This window comes from Hemitrygon akajei, chromosome 18 (assembly GCF_048418815.1).
Source record: "Hemitrygon akajei chromosome 18, sHemAka1.3, whole genome shotgun sequence".
Lineage (NCBI taxonomy): Eukaryota > Metazoa > Chordata > Chondrichthyes > Myliobatiformes > Dasyatidae > Hemitrygon > Hemitrygon akajei.
This window is the reverse complement of record NC_133141.1, coordinates 13,846,934-13,868,131: the sequence shown is the minus strand read 5'-3', so window position 1 is coordinate 13,868,131 and position 21,198 is coordinate 13,846,934. Positions and strand designations below refer to the sequence as shown.

The window sequence follows — 21,198 nt, the reverse complement described above, 5'->3', positions numbered from 1 at the left end:
ACCAGAAAAGGATCTTTTTATTCCCACTTGCTGCCTCCTAGCAATCAGCTGAAGCTCTAACCATGCCAGTAACTTTCCTGTAATACCATGGGCTCTTAACTTGGTAAGCAGCCTCATGTGTGGCACCTTGTCAAAGGCCTTCTGAAAGTCCAAAAATACAACATCCACTGCATCCCCTTTATCTATCCTACTTGTAATCTCCTCTAAGAATTCCAACAGGTTCGTCAGGCAGGGTTTTCCCTGAAGGAAACCATGCTGACTTTGTCCTATCTTGTCCTGTGTCACCAAGTACTCCAAAACCTCATCTTTTAACAATTGACTCTTAACATTTTCCCAACCACTGAGGTCAGGCTAACTGGTCTATAATTTTCTTTCTGCTGCCTTCCTCTCTTAGAGTGGAGTAACATTTGCAATTATCCAGTCCTCTGGCACCATGCCGGACGGAGTCCAATAATTCTTGAAAGATCATTTCTTATGCCCATCTCTAGTGCTGATCTCTAACGCTACCTCTAGGAACCCTAGGGTGCAGTTCCTCTGGTCCGGGTGACTTGGGTACCTTTGGGTCTTTCAGCTTGTTGAGCACCTTCTCTCTTATAACAGTAACTACACCCACTTCTCTTCCTTCACACACTACAACATCAGGTATACTGCTACTGTCTTCTGCAGTGAAGACTGACACAAAATACTCATTTAGTTCATCAGCCATTTCCTTGTCCCCTGTTATTATTTCTCCTGCCTTATTTTCTAGTGGTCCTTTATCCACTTTCATTTCTCTTTTATTTTTAACGTACTTGAAAAAACTTTTACTATTCACTTTGATATTATTTGCCAGCTTGCTTTCATATTTCATCTTTCCCTTCTTATAATTTTTTTAGTTGCTCTTTTTTGTTTTTAAAAACTTCCCAATCCTCTATCTTCCCACTAATTTTTGCTTTGTTGTATGCCCTTTCTTTTGTTTTTTTTCCCCCAATAGCTTTGACTTCCCTTGTCAGCCATGGCTGTACTATTTTACCATTTGAGTATTTCTTTATTTTTGGAATACATGTGTCCTGCACCTTCCTCATTTTTTCTAGAAATGCACACAATTGCTGCTCTGCTGACATCCCTGCCAGCAGCTCCTTCCAATCTACTTTGGCCAACTTGTCTCTCATACCACTGTAATTTCCCTTACTTCTCTGAAATACTGCTACATCAGACTTTACTTTCTCCCTATCAGATTGCAAGTTGAACACAATCATATTGTGATCACTGGTTCCTAAGGGTTCTTTTACCTTAAGCTCCCAAATTGTCCCTGGTTCATTACATAACACCCAATCCAGTATAGCTGATCCCCTAGTAGGCTCAATGACAAATTGCTCTAAAAAGCCATTCAACAAACTCACTCTCCATTACCAACCTGGTTTTCCCAATTGACCTGCATGTTAAAATCTCCCATGACTATCATAACATTGCCGTTTTGACTCACCTTTAGACCAGGTCAGTAAGGGAAGGATGGTGGGGGGGGGGGGGGGGGGGACCAGAAGGTAGATATCAGGGAAAGTATTAAAAGGCAAAATCAAGATAACGGGGGGTGATTGGTCAGATAGTCTGAAGTGTGTATATTTTAATGCTAGGAATATTATGGGTAAGGGTGATTAAACTTAAAGATCAGTACATGGAACTACGAGGTTGTGGCCATTACTGAAATTTAGTTGAGAGAGGGGCAGGAATGGCTGATTAATGTACCAGGTTTTCAAAGTTTTAGAAAAGATGGAGGAGGAGGTAAAGAGGGGTGGTGTGCACTACTAATCAAGGACAATATCGCAGCTGCACTCGGGATATATAATGGAGGGGTCAGATACGGAGTTCATTTAGGTAGAACTGAGGAAAGGTAGGAAAGGTGCAATCACACTGATGTGATTGTACTACAAACCCCCTAATAGCCACCTAGACATTGAGGAATGGTAACGTAATCAGATTAAGGAAATGTGTAAAAATAATAGGGTTGTGGTCATGGGGGATTTCAACTTTCCTAATACAAACTGGGACCTTCTTAGTGCAAGGGGTTTAGATGGGGCAGAATTTGTCAGGTGTATCCAGGAAATTTCTTAAATCAATATGTTGATGGTCCATTGACATGAGGGGCCGTACTGGACCTGGTGTTGGGTAATGAGCCTGACCAGGTGACTGACCTTTCAGTGGATGAGCAGTTGGGGAACAGTCACCACAACTCCTCAACTTTTTTGTGGAAGAATTTTTAATTGAAGTCAGTTAAATTATGAGGGCATTAGGCTGGAGCTAAGGCTGGGAATACCTTTTCTCTGGCACTCTATATCAGACGTGGAGGGTGTTTAAAGATCAATTGCACCGAGTACAGAAGGGGTATGTTCCTATCAGAAGGAAAGATGGGGATGGAAAGATAGAGAACCTTGGATGTCCAGAGAGATAATTAATTTAGTCAAGAAGAAAAGGAAAGTATGTAAAGCTTCATAAGTTAGGGTCAAAAGAAGCACGTGAGGAGTATAAGGAAGCCAGAAAAGAACTAAAGAGAATTAGAAAAGCCAGGAGGAACCATGGAAAGCCCTTGGTAAGTAGGATCAAGGTGAACCCCAGTGCATTCTACACGTACATCAAGAGCAGGAGGGTGGAACCACTCAAGCATGAAGGGGGAAGCATTTGCTTGGATGTGGAGAATGTGAGTGAGGTACTTAATGAGCACTTTGCTTCAGTAATTCCCAAGAAAAGGATGTAGAGGACCAGGATATCAGTGCTGTGTGAATATATATATGAGGGTGTTTAGAGGTCAAGGAAGAGGCAGTGTTGGACTTCCTAGTGAATATTAAGGTGGATAAGTCCCCAGGGCCTGATGGGATTTACCCCGGGTTATTAAGTTAAATTTATTTATTTATTAAATTTTAGAAAATTACAAAGAATAAATGTGATGATAAATAGTAAGAAAAATAATATTGACCCTCCCCCCCCCTTAACCCTTATCTAAAGAAAGAAAAAAAAAGAAAGAAAGAAAGATTGCCTGGATATCGGAGGATCCCCACATGTTCCATGGAGTTCAAAATAATTTTAATATTTATTCTTACTTTCCCCAATTACTTTATAATTTAATCTTCAAAGGACCTATGTATTTAATCCTATCTTTTGTAGGTATGGGAGCCAAATTTTCAAAAATATATCATTCCTTTCATTTTCTTAATATATGTTAAAACTCTTTTTCTTTTCACAGGTCCATTAATTCCATTAACATTAAAACTTAAAAAATTAAGTAAATTAATCATTCATAATACCTTGGGAACTCTTTAAAATTCTCCATGTTGCTATGAGTTTCTCCCCAACCATCCAGGCAAAAAAGAAGAAAAATAGAAGAAAGATAACTAATATATAAGAAAAAAAACAAAGTACCCCCCCCACTAATGTTGCGAATAAAAAGAACACAACATTACCCCCCCCCCCCCCCATTTTACGGGTCATGGCAATCGCCATGATTGTACACGTGAAACACGCAGCCATCGATCAGGAGCTCTTCCAGCTCCCCCGCAAAAAAAAACAAAAATATATTAGTGAAGAAAAAAAATAATTAATGTCTCTACTCCCAATTAATACTCCTCAACTTTTTTTTATATAAATGTCCATCAAGTTCAACCTTGTTTCAGTCTTCATCATTAGTCCATTTCATTTCTATAATTCTTTACTTCTTCGTGGACATCAGGTAATTCTTGTACAAATTCCTCCGCTTTCCGGTAATCAACGAAAAACCTTCTTTCTTCGTTATCCAGGAAAATTATCAATTTTGCTGGATAGCTCAATAAAAATTTATAGCCTTTTTCCCATAAAGATTTTTTCACTGGATTAAATTCCTTCCGCCTCTTCAGAAGATCGTAACTTATGTCTGGATTAAAAAAAACTCTTTTCCCTCCTATTATCAATGGCCCATTTCTCTTTTTAGCACCTTGAATAGTTGCCTTCAAGATCATTTCTTTATCTTGATACCTTAAACATTTTATTAAAATTGATCTTGGATTTTGATCTTGTTGAGGTCTTGATCTTAAAGCTCTGTGTGCTCTTTCAATTTCAATTACTTGGCTTCCTTTTCTCATTTCTAACATTTTCGGAATCCATTCTTGAAAGAATTTTATTGGGTTTTCTCCCTCTACCTTCCATAAGACCAACAATTTTGATATTATTTCATCTACTAGAGTTTTCAAGCGCATCTATTTTTTTCCAACATCCATTTTCTTTCTCTTGTCCAGGCAAGGTTATTGTCTTCTATCTTATCTATTCTTCCAGTGTTTTCTTCCACTCTTACTTCCATCTCTTTAACTTTATTATCCATCTTCTTTTGTTTTTCCACCACATTATCGAATTTATTCTGCATCCTTCTTATAGCTTTTAATTCATTCATAATATATATCAGAATATCTTTTATGTCTCCTTTAATCTCTTCCTTCTTCTCCTCCTCCCCAAAGAGTCTGATTCCACTTCTGATTCACTTCCAACCGTAGTTGGGATTTGTAGTTTTGTTCATCTCTGTTCATGCATACTTTCGCGCATGCGCTGTTCTTGCCGTTTCTTCTTGGAGACCGCCGACATTGCTGCAACTTCCGGTTCCGCATCATCAGAAGTGCCATGCACTTCGCCAGGAGGAGATCCAACTTGAGACTGAGGCTTCACCGAGATGGTTAGGCCTTTTTCTCCGCCGATTTGCGCAGTCTTCGAAGTAGTAGCTTTCTTCTGTCTCAGTTTAGGAGCCATGTCAAAAGATAATCCTGAGTTACTTATAAATAGTTGCCATAGGCAAGGTCCCAGAGGATTGGTGGGTGACTAATGTTGTACGTCTATTCAAGAAGGGAAAGTTCAACAAGGGAAAATCCTATGAACTGTTGACCAGTGGGTCTCATGTCAGTTGCAGGGAAATTGCTGGTGGAATTTCTTGGGGATAGGAAATATGAGCACTTGGAAACCCATGCTCTAATTAGGAAGAGCCAGCATGGCTTTATGCGTGGCAGGTCATGCCTTACCAACTTGATTGAGTTTTTTTGACAAGGTGACGAGAGGTTGATAGGGTAGCGCAGTGGATATTGTCTGTATGGATTTTAGTAAGGTGTTTTGCAAAGTCCCTCATTGGAGGCTCACCCAGAAGATTAAGGTGCATGGGGTCCACAGCGAATTAGCTGTTTGGATTCAGAACTGGCTTGTGCCTCAAAGACAGGGCAGTGGTTGAAGAGACTTGTTTGAGCTGGAGCTCTGTAAGTAGAAGTAGTGGTATTCTGCAGGGATCTGTGCTGGAACCTTTGCTGTTTGTCGACCCTCCTTATCTGCGGGGGATTGGTTCCAGGACCTCCCGCGGATACTAAAATTCACGGATGCTCAAGTCCCTTATTTAACATGTATCAGTGCGGTGGTCTTTAGGACCCAGTGGAACCCTGGACTTTATTTAACATGTCTCCGTGCGGTGGACATTAGGACACGGCGGCGCAGCTCTGAATCCGCAGTGTTTCTGTTCATGAAAATAATCACGATCGCGATTGAAAATAAGGTAGAAGTAATAAAGCAATTGGAAAGAGGTGAAACGCCATCGGTCATTGGAAAAGCGTTAGGCTACAATCGGAACAATTTTAATGGAGAATGTGAAAGGCCCTGCCCCGATGAAAGCTACAATTATTACTAAGCAACGCAGTGGTTTAATTATTGAAATACGTATGTTTCTTAAGTGTTTTATATGCATAGAAAGGTAACATATATACTGTATACTAAGAAAAACGTTTGACTAACTGACGCTAAATAATACCAGATGTACCTGTTCCGGCTTCAAATCCGACTTAAAGACGGACTCGGGAACAGAACTCGTTCATGACCCGGAGACTGCCTGTACTTTTAAGTCATTTCTAGATTACTTATAACACCTAATACAATGTAAATGCAATTTAAATAGTTCTACTGTATTGTTTAAGGAATAATGACAAGAAAAAATAGTCTGTACATGCTGGAGAGGGAACTTCCGGGTTTTCCAGATCCGTGGTTAGTTGAATCCACGCATACGGAATCCGCGGATAAGGAGGGCTGACGGTATATAAATGACCTGGATGAAAATGTAGAAAACTGGCAAAGAATACAACACAATATAGATCATTTGTAGATATGAGCAGAGAAATGGCAGATGGAGTTTAACCCAGATAAATGTGAGGTGTTGCACCTTGGTAGGGCAAATGCAAGATCCTTAACAGTGTTGCTAAGCAGAGGGATCCTGGGATCCAAGTTCGTAGTTCCTTGAAAGTGGTTACACAAGTCAATAAGGTGATTAACAAGGCTTATGGATGCTTGCTTTTATTAGTCAAGGCATTGAGTTCAAAAGTCAGGAGGTTATGTTGCAACTTTTTAAAACTCTGGTTAGGCCACATTTGGAGTATTGCATACAGTTTTGGTCACCCCACTATACCTGCCATTGCTGTTCCACTGTCTTTTCTGCTAGGATATCGGTCCAGTTAACTTTGGCCAGCTTCTCCCTCATGGCTCCATAGTCTCCTTTGTTCAACTGCACCACTGACACCTCCGATCTGCCCTTATCCTCCTCAAATTGCAGATAAAAACTTAACATATTATGGTCACTACCTCCTAATGGCTCCTTTACTTCAAGATAGCTTATCAAATCCTGTTCATTACACAACACTAAATCCGGAATAGCCTTGTCCCTGGTCGGCTCTCGTACAAGCTGTTCCAAGAATGCATCCCGTAGGCACTCTACAAACTCCCTATCCTGGGGTCCAGCACCAACCTGATTCTCCCAGTTCACCTGCATGTTGAAATCCCCCATAACTACTGCGACATTACCTTTGCCACATGCCAATGTTATCTCCCTATTCAGCTTGCACCCAATATCCATGCTACTGTTTGGGGGCCTGTAGACAACACCCATTAGGGTCTTTTTGCCCTTACTGTTCCTCAGTTCTATCCACACAGACTCTACTTCTCCTGATCCTATGTCCCCCCTTGCAAAGGACTGAATCTCATTCCTCACCAACAGGGCCACCCCACCCCCCCTCTGCCCACATTTCTGTCCCTACGATAGCACGTATACCCTTGTACATTCATTTCCCAGGTCTGATCTCCCTGCAGCCATGTCTCCGTTATCCCAACAACATCATAGTTACCCATTCGCACCTGAGCTTCAAGCTCATCCGCCTTATTTTTGACACTTCGTGCATTCAGATATAGAATTTTTAACCCATTTCTCCTCTCTCTGTTTAAATCGCTGCCTAACCCAACTCCCCGAACTCCCATCGGGCTATACGCCCCTTGAATTTTGTTGTCCTTCCTAAATTTACTTATTCTTTCTGCACATTTAACTCCATGTTCCGTCAGACCATCCCTCTGTACATGTGTCCTCCTTATCACTTGTTCCTCCTCACCTTTCTCTACTACACACTTAATATTCCGGAACTGTGTAGTCCCCACCTGTCCTTTATTCTTCATCTCGCTATCCTCTCTCGTATTCTGGATCCCTGCCCCCTGCAAATTTAGTTTTAAACACCCTCCCCCCCCCCCCCCCCCCCCCCCCCCCCGAGAAGCACTAGCAAATTTTCCTGCAAGAATGTTAGTCCCGCTCCAGTTCAGGTGTAAACCGTCCCGTCGGCACAGATCCCACCTTCCCTGGAACAAAGCCCAATTATCTAAAAACCTGAAGCTCTCCCTCCTGCACCATCCTCTCAGCCACGTATTAATCTGTATAATCCTTCTGTTCCTTGCCTCACTCGCACGTGGCACAGGTAGCAATCCTGAGATTGTTACCCTGGAGGTCCTGCCCTTCAGCTTTGCACCTAACTCCCTGAACTCACTACGCAGGACCCCCTCACTCATCCTACCCACGTCGTTGGTCCCTACATGGACCACAACATCTGGGTTCTTGCCCTCCCTCTCGAGAATAACCTGCACCCGATCTGAGATGTCCCGGACCCCAGCACCAGGGAGGCAACATACCATCCGAGACTCCCGATCTTCCCCACAAAATCTCCTATCCTCCCCTTCCTAGTCGAGGGTCCAACCTCAGTGCCAGAGACAGGACCACTGTAACTTGTTCCTGGTAGGTCATCCCCACCAACAGTATCCAAAATGGTATACTTATTGTTGATGGGAATGGCCACAGGGGTGCTCTGCTCTCTCTGTCTGCTCCCCCTGCCTCTCTTGACTGTCACCCATTTGCCTACCTCCTGTCTTTTCGGTGTGACTACCTCCCGATAACTCTTATCTATCTCTGCCTCTGCCTCCCGAATGATCCGTAGTTCATCCAGCTCCTGCTCCAATTCCCTAACTCTGTCTGATAGGAGCTGTAGTTGGATGCACCTTTTGCAGGTGTGGTCATCAGGGACAACTGTGTTGACCCTGACCTCCCACATACTGCATACGGAGCACACCACTGCTCTAACTGTCTCCCCCATTACCTGATCCCAGATTAGTCAGAATAAATGAAAAAAGTACCTACTGACCTTACCTTTTTTACCTCAGCAAGTACGTACTCAGGCTCACTGATTTTCTCTTGCCGAAGCCCACTGAGCCAAAGCCCAGCACTCCGCTGCCCGCACCTGAAAGAGTGCTGATACTCTGATCTCCAGTCGTCTGTCGACCTCGAGCACTCCTTGCTCCCGCTCCGCTGCCCGCTCCTAAAAGTGGGCCTCTTTTTAAACCCCGCGCTGGCCGCTGACGTCACCCGCGCCTGCGCAGTTTTACCTTCCTCCTCAGGTACTGTCCAGGTAGGTCCGACGGTCTCGGCCTACCTACAACGGCTGATCCTCCATCTTCAGTCGTCTGTCGACCTCGAACACTCCTTGCTCCCGCTCCACTGCCCGCACCAACACTTAAATCTTATGAAGGTTTATAAGATTATGAGAGTCATAGATAGACACTAGAATACTACAGCACAGTACAGGCCCTTCGGCCCTCGATGTTGTGCCGACCCATATATTCCTTTAAAAAGTACTAAACCCACACTACCCCGTAACCCTATTTTTCTTTCATCCATGTGCCTGTCCAAGAGGCTCTTTAAAAAAAACCCCTAATGTTTTAGCCTCCTCCACCATCCCTGACAAGTCATTCCAGGCAGCACCAACAACCCTCTCTGTAAAAAAAAAACCCCGATGTCTCCCCTAAACTTCCCTCCCTTAACTTTGTACATATGCCCTCTGGTGTTTGCTATTTGTGCCCTGGGAAACAGGTACTGGTTATCCACCCTATCTGTGCCTATCATAATCTTGTAGACTTCTATCAAGTCCCTTCTCATTCTTCTACGCTCCAAAGAGAAAAGTCTCATCTCTGCTAATTTGCCTCATAAGACTTGGTTTCCAATCCAGGCAACATCCTGGTAAATCTCCTCTGCACCCTCTCCATAGTTTCCACATCCATCCTATAATGAGGTGACCAGAACTGAACATGATACTCTAAGTGTGGTCTCACTAGAGATTTGTAGAGTTGCAACATGACTGCTCTACTCTTGAATTCAATCCCCCTATTAATGAAGCCTAGCATCCCATAGGCCTTCTTAACTATCCGATCAGCCTGTGCAGCGACTTTGAGGGATGTATGGATTTGAGCCCCAAAGACCCTCTGGTTTGTCCTTCCAAAATGCATCACCTCACACTTATCTGGATTGAACTCCATCTGCCACTTTTCTGCCAACTCTGCATCCTGTCTATATCCTCTTGTAACCTTAGACAACCTACAGCTTCATCCATATCTCTCCAATCTTTGTGTCATCCGCAAACTTACCCATCCTTCCGCCTCTTCATCCAGGTCATTTATAAAAATCACAAAGAGCAGGGGTCCCAGGACAGATCCTTGCAGCACTCCACTAGTACCTGACCTCCAGGCAGAATACTTTCCTTCCACTACTACCCTCTGCTTTCTTCCTGTAAGCCAATTTTTTATCCGAACAGCCAAGGTTCCACTGATCCCATGCCTCATGACTTTCTGGATGAGTCTCTCGTGGGGGACCTTGTCAAATGCCTTGCTAAAATCCATGTAGACCACATCTACTGCCCTACCCTCATCAATTTCTTTTGTTAACCTCTTCAAAAAAACTCAATTAGGCTCGTGAGGCACGACCTTCCCCTTCACAAAGCCATGTTGACTATCCTTGAGTAGATAGTACTTCTCCAAATGCTCATAGATCCTATTCTTAAGATCCTTTCCAATAGTTTGCAGACCACAGACGTAAGACTCACCGGTCTATAGTTCCCAGGATTCTCCGTTACCTTTTTTAAACAAGGGAACTACATTTGCCATTCTCCAATCCTCCCCTGCAGCTAAAGAGGATTCAAAGATCATCGCTACTGCTCCAGTGATCTCTTCTCTCACTTCCCACAGCAACATAGGATATATCATGTCCGGCACTGGGAATTTATCAATCTTGATGGTTTTTAAGAAGATTCAACACTTCGTCTTCCTTAATCTCCACATTGTCCAGCACACAGCCTGTTCTATTTCGACCTCACCCTGATCAAGGTCCTTTTCACTTCTGAATACTGAAACAAAGTATTCATTTAGGGCCTCCCAACCTCCTCTGCCTCTAGGCACATGTTGCTTTCTTTATATCCTTTAGCGGCCCCACCTTCATTCTTGTCATCCTTTTGTTCACATATGCATAGAATGCCTTGGGGCTCTCCTTAATCCTACATGCCAAGGCCTTCTCATGCCCCCTTCGAGCTCTCCAAAATCCTTTCTTAAGCTCCTTCCTGGCTACCCTATATTTCTCATGAGCCCATCCTGCTTCCTGCTTCTTATATCTAACATATGCTTCTTTCTTCCTCTTGACGGGTTGCCTCACACGTTTTTTCAGCCACGGTTCCCTTTTCCTACCATTTTTTCCTTGGCTCAGTGGGACAAACCTATCCTGAACCCAGCACAAGGGTCCCTAAACTTCCTCCACATTACTTCTGTGCTTTCACCCTTGAACATCTGTTTCCAATTTACTCTCGCTAGTTCCTGCCTCATCCCTTCATAGTTAGCTCTTTCCCAGTTATGCACTTCTTCATTTTGTCTGTTTTTATCCTTTTCCATAGCTATGCTGAAGCTAAGGGAGTTGTGGTCTCTCTCACCAGAATGCTCCCCCACCAAGAGGTCTGCCACCTGACCAGGTTTATTACCCAGAACTAGATCCAGAATGGCCTCTCCTCTCGTCGGCCAGTCCACGTACTGTGTAAGGACCTTGAACACACCTGACAAATTCAGCCCCATCTATCCCCCCTTGCAGTCAGGAGGTGCCAGTCAATTTGAGGAAGTTGAAATCACCCATAACTACAACCCCATATTTCCTGCACCATTCTAACATCTGCCTGCTTATCTGCTCCTTGGTGTCCCGAGGGCTATTTGGGGACCTATAGACGTCTCCCAGCACAGATAGATAGATAGATAGATACTTTATTGATCCCTTCCTATATCTGACTTCCACCCACACCGACTCAATGGACACTTCCTCTGCAGTGTCCTCCCTTTCTACAGCCGTGATACTATCCCTGACCAGTAATGCTACTCCCCTCACCACCCTTTTCTATTCCATCCTATTCCTCTTAAAACACCTAAACCCCGGTACCTGCATCAGCCAATCCTGCCCTTCCTCCAGCCAAGTTTCAGTAACGGCCACAACATCATAGTTCGACGTACCGATCCATGCTCTAAGTTCATGCTCTTTATTCCTAATACTCCTAGTGTTAAATAGACACATTTCAACCCCTCTAACTGGTTACATTTATGTTTTGTCCCCTGCCTGTCCTTCCTCACCAACTCAGAACACATAGCATCATGCCCTTGTCCTTCTACCCTAATCTCTGCACTCACATTCTGATTCCCCCCCCCCCCCCGCCAAACTAGTTTTAAACCCTCCCCAACAACTCTAGCAAACCTGCCCAGAGTGGACACAGAGTATCTGTTTCCCAGGGTTGAAATGTCTAAACCCAGAGGGCATGCATTGAAAGTGAGAGGAGGTAAGTTCAAAGGGGATGTGAGGAGTAAGTATGTTGTGAGTTACTCAGAGTTGTGGATGCCTGGATGCACTGCCTGGTATGGTGGTAGAGGCAAAAATGTTAGAGGCTTTTAAGAGACGTTTAGATAGGCACCTGGGTGTAAGGAAGGTGGAGGGATATGGACATGGTGTAGATAGGAGGGATTAGTGTTTGGGTGTTATTGATTTGCTTTTTAGCTGGTTCAACACAACATTGTGGTCCGAATGGCCAGTTCCCGTGCTATACTGTTCCTGTGCTGTACTGTTCTATGTTCTATCACATTTCTTTCCCCGTTCTGAATAACTGAATGCTTCAAAGCATTGATAAATCCTGAACTGTTGTATCATTTCATGTCAGCACATTTCGGTATGCTCATGGCATATGGGTGGTTAACATTAAGTTTTGACAACCTCAGTTGCTTGGACTGTAGTGGTGCATGACCTTTGAAAGCAATGAAGCAATCACGAATCCACAACAGGGAAATTTTAAACTCTCTAGTGTATTAAGTAAACTATAACGACTAAAGTATTTTGTGAAGTAACGCTTAGTGTATTTAATTCGTTATATTTTTACAGCAATTGTTCAATTTCAGTGTGAAGAATTGGTTGCTTAACATCTTGTAATTGGAAGGGACACTCGATTTCAAAATGGAAAACTTGGTGTGGCTGCTATCCCTTTACTTCCTTTGTTTGAACCGTTCATGTCCTATTATATCTTAAGTCACACGGTTTGGTGCCTTATGTACTGTAATTGTTAACGTGCCTCTATGATTTCAAGAACAAAGGTGGTGGAACGGGGGGGGGGGGGGGGGGCGCCATTTAAATAAGTTTTTCGGGCCGCGGCTTTCACCGCTATGTTTACAAAATGGCGCCTGAGACTATTGTGCTTGCATTGACGTGTAATTTCGCCAATGGTGTGGCTGTCTTCGGACTTTCGTTTTGAAGAAGCTCGAGTTTATTTTACAGTCGTTTGCTTCGAAAGCTGATTAAACTGCGCACAATTTGAGGCTGCTTTAATGCGCGTAATTAGATCCGGAGCTTTGGATTTTTCTCTGGTGCTGGTTTTTTCCTGTAATTTGTGATCCTTCTGTTGAACATTGTCTCTCAGAAAATCGATGTGCTCCAACTTTTATCTTCCTTTTTCGATGATGCATGCCTCCAATACGGAGCCACTGCCATGATTTTAAATTACTCAAGGTTCCGAATAGTGGTTAACTTCATTTCTACCACGAAATTAGTTACTAGGCTGTGATCACCCAGAATAGATTGTGTAAATCTTTTCAACAAGCATTTTGTTTGGAAAGAAATCATATAGACTAAGGACAGTGTGGTTAAAAACAATTCATGCAGATATATTTTTGGCCAATGAACTGACCGCATTTTACGCCAAATCAAGGCAGTGAATTAATTAGAAGTGTACTTCTGAACTACGTTCTTTCAAATTAAGCTGTTTTGAAAGTCATTATATTAACGTATCTATATGAAATTCTATTAAAAACCTAACTTCACTCCGAAAACGCTATCTCTCATTTTGTTTTAGATTCTTCCTTCAGACTTCCCAACCCAGTGGGAATATGTTTCTCATCCACTCTTATGTGTTCCTCTTAATCATTCAATTGCCATCACACTTGATTCCAGAGGATACAAGTCTCTACTTTGTAATTTATCGTACTTTAAGCTTGAGTATCCATGTGTACTGGTAAATGTATTCTGGTAAAGCCACTCTGCACTCACCAAAACCAATATATCTACAGTTGGCACAGATGTGATGCATGGAAGGACCAATTTCTGTGCTGTATTGGTCTATGACTCTTTACAATTATTTAAAACATTGACAGAGACAAACGGGAACATGGATACAATACTGGAAGAACTCAGCAAGTCAGGCAGCATCTATAGCGGGCAATAAAGGACACTGATGAACGGTCTCAGCCCAGAACGTTGACTGCTTATTCCCCTCCACAGATGTTGCCTGACTTTGAGTTCATCCAGCATTTCTGTGTGGTGCTCAAGATTTTTAGAATCTGCAGAATCTCCTATGTCTGTTAAAAGTATTGAGTGCATTTTTATATCACCAGCAGTTTTGAGCAATGGTTTGGAGTAACTCAAAGCCGTTCATCCAGAAACAGCAAAGAGAGTAACATTGCTCAAAGGCCTTATAATTGAGCTGTACTAACCAAAAGGTCCCACTTTTGATCAAAATGAGATGGTCTCAATTGAGGTGGGGTTAAAGCAGAACTGGGTAGATAAGTGAAAATGCAGATGGGACTTTGATACTGTTTATTGAGGTGACTAGCTTTCAAGCTTGGAAGTTTATGTCAGAGGGGTGATTTTGCTATGACCTAGTTTTGATGGTATCTTGCCCATCATTCTGTAGATTGGGGCGGCACAGTGGCGTAGTGGTTAGCCACAACGCTTTACAATCCCTGGGTTTAATTCCCCCCGCTGCTAGTGAAGAGCTTGCATGTACTCCCTGTGACTTGTGTGGGTTTCCTCCAGGTCCTCCAATTTCCCCCCACAGTCCAAAGATGTATGGGATGGTAGGTTAATTGGTCATTGTAATTTGTCTTGTGATTAGGCTAGGATTAAATCAGGGTGATGCTGGTGGTGCAGTTCATAGGGCCAGTTCCACACTGTATTTCAATAAATATACACACCGCTAAATTTGCTTGACTTTCCCTGTTGTGCTGTGTCAGTCTTTAATATTATTCCCACCTTGCATAGTTAAGTCTTTATAATTATAGGCATCACCATCCAGTGTTGAGAAGTTGGCACTCCAGACAAGTCATTTTTCCCAGAGAAAATCCAAAAATAAATCCTAAACCACAACAAATTTATGAGCTTATTTTTTTGACCACAAATTTTTTCTCCAATCCCTCCACATATTGCAGATCACTTTAACTCCTTCCCACTTGCACATAGTTCATCTATCCTCTGCCTTCTCTATGCTACAGAGACCCAATTCACATTGGAGGAACATGTCATATTCTGTTTGGTAGCATTCCACATATGCTTTCCTGTCCAACAACCTTTCTTTTATCATTACCCTCCCTATTGTACTCACTGACCAGTCTCTGACCCCTCCCGTGTATTGCTGCTTAGACCATAAGACATAGGGGCAGAATTAGGCAATTCGGCCCATCAAGTCTGCTTTGTCATTTTATCATGGCTAATCAATATTCCCTCAGCCCCAATCTCCTGCCTTTTTCACACTCTGACAAATCAAGAACCTATTAACCTTCGCCTTAAATACACGCAATGACCTGGCCTCCACAACCGCCTGTGGCACCGAATTCCACAGATCTACCACTCTCTGGGATACAGGAACTCACCTCATCTCCATTCTAAATGGTCGTCCCTTTATTGAGACCCCCCCCCCCCCCCATAGGAAGCATCCTGTCCAATTCGCCTGTCACGCATTTATCTGTCGAATCATCCTAAGTTTGTCTTGGGCTGTCAAAAATATGTATTTGCATTTTTCCATGTATTTGCATAGTGTGGAAGGATTGGTTATGTTATATTTTAAAATTCCAGCAAAAACATCGGCACTCCAGATTTAATCCAAGAGCGACTGGCTGGTTAAACAGCTTAATGAAAATAGAGAATGGTGCATTCTCTAAACCGGTACACGTTAAAGTGTCCGATCCGACTCGGAATTAGCATTTGATGTTTACCATGGAGTCGCAGTGGGCAGACGCTCTGTTTGCAATCAAAGGCGTCTGGGGTTTCTCTTGGCTCGGAGGACCAGGGTTGATGCTCTTTGTCATGAAGTTCCCCTTGACTGGGAGGACTTGCGTAGAGCCTCTTTGTGTCGGAGCTGTGAGGCAAGGAGCTGAGCTGAACTGTATTGTATAGGTAAACCCATCCCTGGTTTGTGAGTTTTAATACACGTTAAATTTCGGGTTCGGTGGCATCATTCTCTAAGATTTGAATGTGTATACCTTGTACGGATAGGGTCCGGGTTAGTCTGCAGGCCGGGCGTCATTTTAATTTCTAGCAGGAAGTCGAGGCCTAAAGGCGCCATTACAGCCTGAGATCCAGGGAGCGTGTTAGTGAGGTGGAATCTAGAGAGGTTGACTCCGTTGCTCGTCAAATCGTAATCATAGGAGGGGAAACGATGAAAGATGAAAACTACTATCGAATAAAGTACGTTATTTGGTTGCGTGACACAGGATATAACCAGCCGCTTGTGGGGGGGAGGGGCAAAGAATAATGTTTTTTGTTTTTACATCTACTGCTTGTACTGATTTCAGAGCTGTTATAGATCCGTTTAATATTTCACGAAAGACTAGAATTGCAATTCTTTGTGCTCAGTTGCAGTTGGAATGTGAGGGAAGGCATATGCGTTTAGTTATTTGCTAAATATTTTAATTAAGTGAGTAATTTTTAAAATGTGTTCGTTCTCTTGTTTGTTTTAACCGATTGTCTAGCTCATATTCCTCGAATTGTTTGAGATTTTTGAGTGAGGATTTGATTGTGTTCAAGTATTGTTTCCCGACGAAGCAAGTGGAGGCCTAGTAGCCCTGTGTGGAAAAAGATGGTAGTGAATTCAAGTGTACAATTCAGGAAATGTTACATTGTCTATAACTTGTATATCAAAGTCCAGAAGTATCACATTGAAGTGCAAATGTTTACTATTGTATTGTTAGTAAATTATAACTCCTTTAAAGGAAAAAGCTAATGCCCCACGTTTGGAAGAAAATAGGATCAATGGAAGGCCAAACTTGGAATCCTGGCAGAGTCTGATTTTGGCTGTTTTGACATGCTTGCCTCAGAACAACCTAGTGTATTTTGCTTGAAGTCTATGTCATTTGTTGAGTGGCTCTCATTGAAGTCTCCTAATGACTTTCAGAATTGCATACACTAGTCTTAATTTATAGGGCAGCTTGGTAGTGAGCTCCTGAATAGTTTTCACACTTCTGAAATCTTTCCTTTTAGGTGCAGGGAGTAAATGAGTACTGCTTTAGCTAAGCTAGTTATTTAAGTAATATAGCTTTGCTGTGCAAGTTTTTTTTTGAATCAAAAAAATGAGTGAGTGCTTCAAACTTCCCTTTAACAAGTGCATTTCCTCAGCTAAAAGTGGACTACTGTCATTCTGAACGAAGCTGGCACTGTTTGGAAATCATCACACTTTTTTGCGTATATTTTTGTCATTCCCTCTTGAATGCATTTTTAAAGTTATAGTGCTGCATCAGGAATTGCTCTGTTCTGGCATGGCCCACATAACTCAAAAGTTTGAAAACGTCATGATCCTGAAAATGCAGAGCACTTTTTACGCGCACCTGACTTATGGATCTGACATTCATATATGACTTACATTTTCCCCCCGTGCAAACAAAGGTATTGCACAGATTTCTTTGCTGTCATTTGATTTTTTGCTACTGCAACCTCTAATTTCAGTGTTTTATGGAATGCGCAGCAGTTACTTGTAAATAATCGCTCATTCTCTGTAAAGACCTGCCTTTTTTTTTCTTTTGCAGTTGCTTGCGTAGCGCCTTGGCTAAACAGCGCAGAAATAATCTATAAAAATGCCTGATAACGGCACCGAGGAGGCTGGCCCCAGTACAGATGATATTTGCCGCGACTTCCTGCGCAACGTCTGCAACCGCGGTAAGCGCTGCAAGTTCCGCCACCCAGACGCTAATGAGATGTCTACCCTTGGCCTTTTATCTTCTGATCTACCTGTTAATAAAGGTGAGATTCCGATCTGCCACGACTATCAAAAGGGTGACTGTCAAAGAGGGCCCAAATGTAAATTCCTGCACGTAAAGCGCGACGAGTATGGTTATGAAAACCAAGGTATGGCGCACAGCCAAGTGTTTTCTTCCTTGGCCCGTAGATATGACCGCTATGATGACCTCTACTCTAGAGGTTATGACGCTGACCACTACGATGGCTACGACGCCCACATGAAGAGGAGGAGGATGGAGGGCATGGGGTTCGAAGTATACGACTACGGTATGCAAAATCCAGGTGCAGCTGACTACCGATTTCTGAAGGAAGAGAATCTCATGCTCCAAAAGCGTGTTGAGGATCTCCAAAAACAGGTGTCAAATCTGATGGCCACCAATGAGCTCCTTCTAGAGCAGAATGCAAATCTCCGCAACCAAGTGAAGATGGGAATGATGACTCCCATGACTCCCATGACCCCCATGACCTCCATGACAGCTATGACTCCCACACCCACTGCAACAGCTGGGAGATTCACCACCCAGTGACGTGGTGATGATCACCTGAGAGAGGTGTGACTCTACTCCTTTAAATAATTGTTTTGTCACTTCAGTATACTAATAAAAGAATCTTATGTAGTTTGTCAGATCTGAGAAGGTTGTACTGGGACTGCTTTACAGATGCAAATATGCAAATTTACAGATTGACCTATAAGACCATGATCTCAACTGATACTAGGCAGTTTTACAATACCACTACTTCTAATTTATAAATAGTGGTGGGAGGGGGAGTAATAGGGGTGGACAGGGGAAGATGGTTAAGTTGCTGTACCACTGCTAACACTGGCAGTGAAGTGACAGGATGTATCAAAAAATTCTGATAATTGTTCATGATATCTAGAGTCACTGCAATAAACATTAGTCATTTTGAATAACTTAGCTTTCTTTCTCCACCCTTCTCTCCCCCCCCCCCCCCCCGCCCACCCACCTTAAATAAAGAAAAAGTAATGCGAGTATTGGGAAAACATTTAACCAAAATGCAGGATGAAGTTGTTCATCCAGTAAGCTATTTTCTAAGTGACATTGTGCAAAATTCTCTGTTCATTGACTTGGTTATGGCCATTTTGTGCACAAATTTGAGAGTATTTTGTCACCTCAGTTTTGCGCATTTTGCTTTTCTGGAAACCTTGTGTTGCAAGATTTAGACACATGCTAGATTTGGCTTTGGCAAAGCATAGTGGCAGATATGTATGAATTAAGTGGCAAAATTAGCCACCAATTGAGCCACCTGTATTGCAAAGCTTTCCAGTGTGTGTATTGTGAGATGCCTTGGTATGTGTTGCAAGCTATTACAGACTTGGGTACTGAAGGTTGTATAATTCTAGATCATTGTTATTGTCTGATTTATATTTTCCATCTAAGTCTAGAATACAGCCTTTAATACACCTATATCATTCAATGTGTAGCTGGCCTCTTGTGTATCTGTTCTATGTGACTGACATTTTGAAAACTAAGTTAATCATTTGTCAGCCAACTGATTTTTAATTTGGCTTAAGCCACAGGAAACAAGGCATTTTTGATGCTACGTATAGTGGGTATTGGGTTGGTGGTCTTTTGGTCTGTATTGTGGGTTTTTCTTTTGTGTTGGTGGGAACCCAGGACCACTGCATGGCACATCATAGATTTTTCTACTTTTCTTGCATTGCTTTCTACTTTAAAACTCATTTAAAATAGCTGAGTGTAGTTTATTAGTTGCCATGTTTTCATTGGACTTAGGTGAACAGAGAATCCTGCCTGCTTTTAGTAATTCTCTGCCTATTGTGTATAACTTTTAACTTTTCTCTTTTTTTCTACTGTTCTTTGGGGTGGGGGAGGGCACACTTTGGTTCCACACTGGAAAATCTGATCCTGCACTAACCGTTGATTGCAGAAGGTAAAAGCATGCATACATCTTGACTCTCTTCTCTCCTGTTTAAAAAAAAAAGCACCTGGTCTTCACTCAACAGGTTCAGCTGGGAATAATGGACATACAGACCCCAGAACTTCTAATTTTCCTTGCCCACATTTCCACCCCTTTACATGCCTGCTCAAGCTGAGAAGATATAGTACAGAATTGTGAATTGCTAGGTATTGGTGTTGATGGATATCAAGCTAATATTGCAGTGACCACAATTTTTTGGAATTTTCTTATCTTGGAGTACAAATCACAAATGTTAGTTATATAATTGGTATATGGTGCATTATTATAGTTAAGTGTACAGTGGAATCCTGTTTGTAATAGGTGGACAAGATAAATTCAACTTATTCATCAGACCTGCAGAAATGACTGTTACAAGTCAGTCATGATTTGGTACAACAAGGATCTTGACAGGAGTCTCCTTATTGACATCTGATTGTGCACCTCTTTCAGTTCCTAAAATCAGTGCTCACTTGTTACTGTTGCTATTTTTTGAGATCCTTGCACTGAAATGTTAATATTATTCATAATCCTATCTGGCCTTAGTGGTTTAGGATTCTGGCATTCATCTATCCTTTGTTTTGGCATTTGAATGTACTACATGACTTTAGTGTTATTTCAAGTTAAAGCTTAGGGTCAGCCTTTTAACGGTGAACATTTTCTCCTCCACTCTGCACACCAAAATCTTTTGGCATTACCCAAGCTGCAGTTGATTGGGAACAGGGTAGGGCAGTTGCTACTTTATGGGTAGTCATCAATTATTGTTGACCCTAACAGTCAAGTAAACTAGTGTGTCATAAATAATACATTCTCTTTTCCTGTTTAAAACTTACTGACTAGAATGGGTACGTCTCTACAGGTTTAAAGATTTGGAAGAAACAAAGTAGCCAGGCTTCTTGTGGAGTAGTTCTGTGGTGAGATTGTTTCTTCACAACACAGACCCAATCATTAATCGGCTACACTTTTAAAAAAATATACAAGGGAATTTTGATAGGTTCAATATAACTATAGAGAGGTCTTCAACTTGAATTCTGGTTTTCACTACTGGTCTTGCTAATGAATTTTAATTTTTTATTTCAGAATTTAATGTTTTTGATTTTACTGTACTACCAAAACACACTGTTTCCTAAATTGGGCTTTGCAGTGAAGTGGTTATTAAAGTGGAATAATGAGCACTTTGGTTGCCATTTGGAAATGCCAATAAAATGGGAAACTTAACTATAGTTTCATCTAACGCGCTGGAAAGGTTTAATGGTACAGTACATGTATAATGTGTATATATTTGATTGCTACATAGTTCTTTACTATGGTTAATGCTTTTCTATGCGATTACATGTAGAGTGTTTTTTTTCCGTCGTTAATCGTTCAACTGATGCAGACCTCCAGGACAACAGAACCTATACAGTCCTAAACTAAGTGTACTTTAATTGTAGACCTTTTAAAACAAAAAAAAATGTGTTCAACTTCATTTCTATGAAAGTTTGTTGAGTGTATAACAATAAAGCAAATTTTCATTTGTGTATTGTTTTGTATTTCTTGTGTTTGTAGTGCAAACTTTAGTAAATTGACTTTTTGTAATCATGATATAAGTAAAA

At 42.0% G+C, this 21,198-nt stretch overlaps 2 protein-coding genes across 8 annotated transcripts in view; both read left to right on the top strand.

Moving 5' to 3' along the window:
* The window catches only part of LOC140741117 (zinc finger CCCH domain-containing protein 10-like), a 41,729-nt gene extending 20,606 nt beyond the window's left edge, over positions 1-21,123 (top strand). Inside the window, exons 1-2 of one of the 4 annotated variants that reach the window (XM_073070904.1) lie at positions 15,726-15,832; positions 17,458-21,123. In XM_073070904.1, the coding sequence (XP_072927005.1) occupies positions 17,506-18,195 (690 nt within the window). In that variant the 5' untranslated portion in view covers positions 15,726-15,832; positions 17,458-17,505 and the 3' untranslated portion in view covers positions 18,196-21,123. Of the gene's footprint in view, positions 1-15,725; positions 15,852-17,457 lie in introns of those variants that run through there. The other 3 variants (XM_073070906.1, XM_073070907.1, XM_073070905.1) reach the window with 3 other exon arrangements.
* Positions 1-21,198, top strand: part of LOC140741115 (zinc finger CCCH domain-containing protein 10-like) — a 76,165-nt gene that overhangs the window by 20,544 nt on the left and 34,423 nt on the right. Inside the window, exon 1 of one of the 4 annotated variants that reach the window (XM_073070901.1) lies at positions 15,859-16,123. The exons of 2 other annotated variants lie outside the window; for them this stretch is intronic. The gene's annotated coding sequence lies outside the window, so the exon portion shown is untranslated. Of the gene's footprint in view, positions 1-15,858; positions 16,124-17,533; positions 17,672-21,198 lie in introns of those variants that run through there. One more of the 4 variants, XM_073070896.1, reaches the window with a different exon arrangement.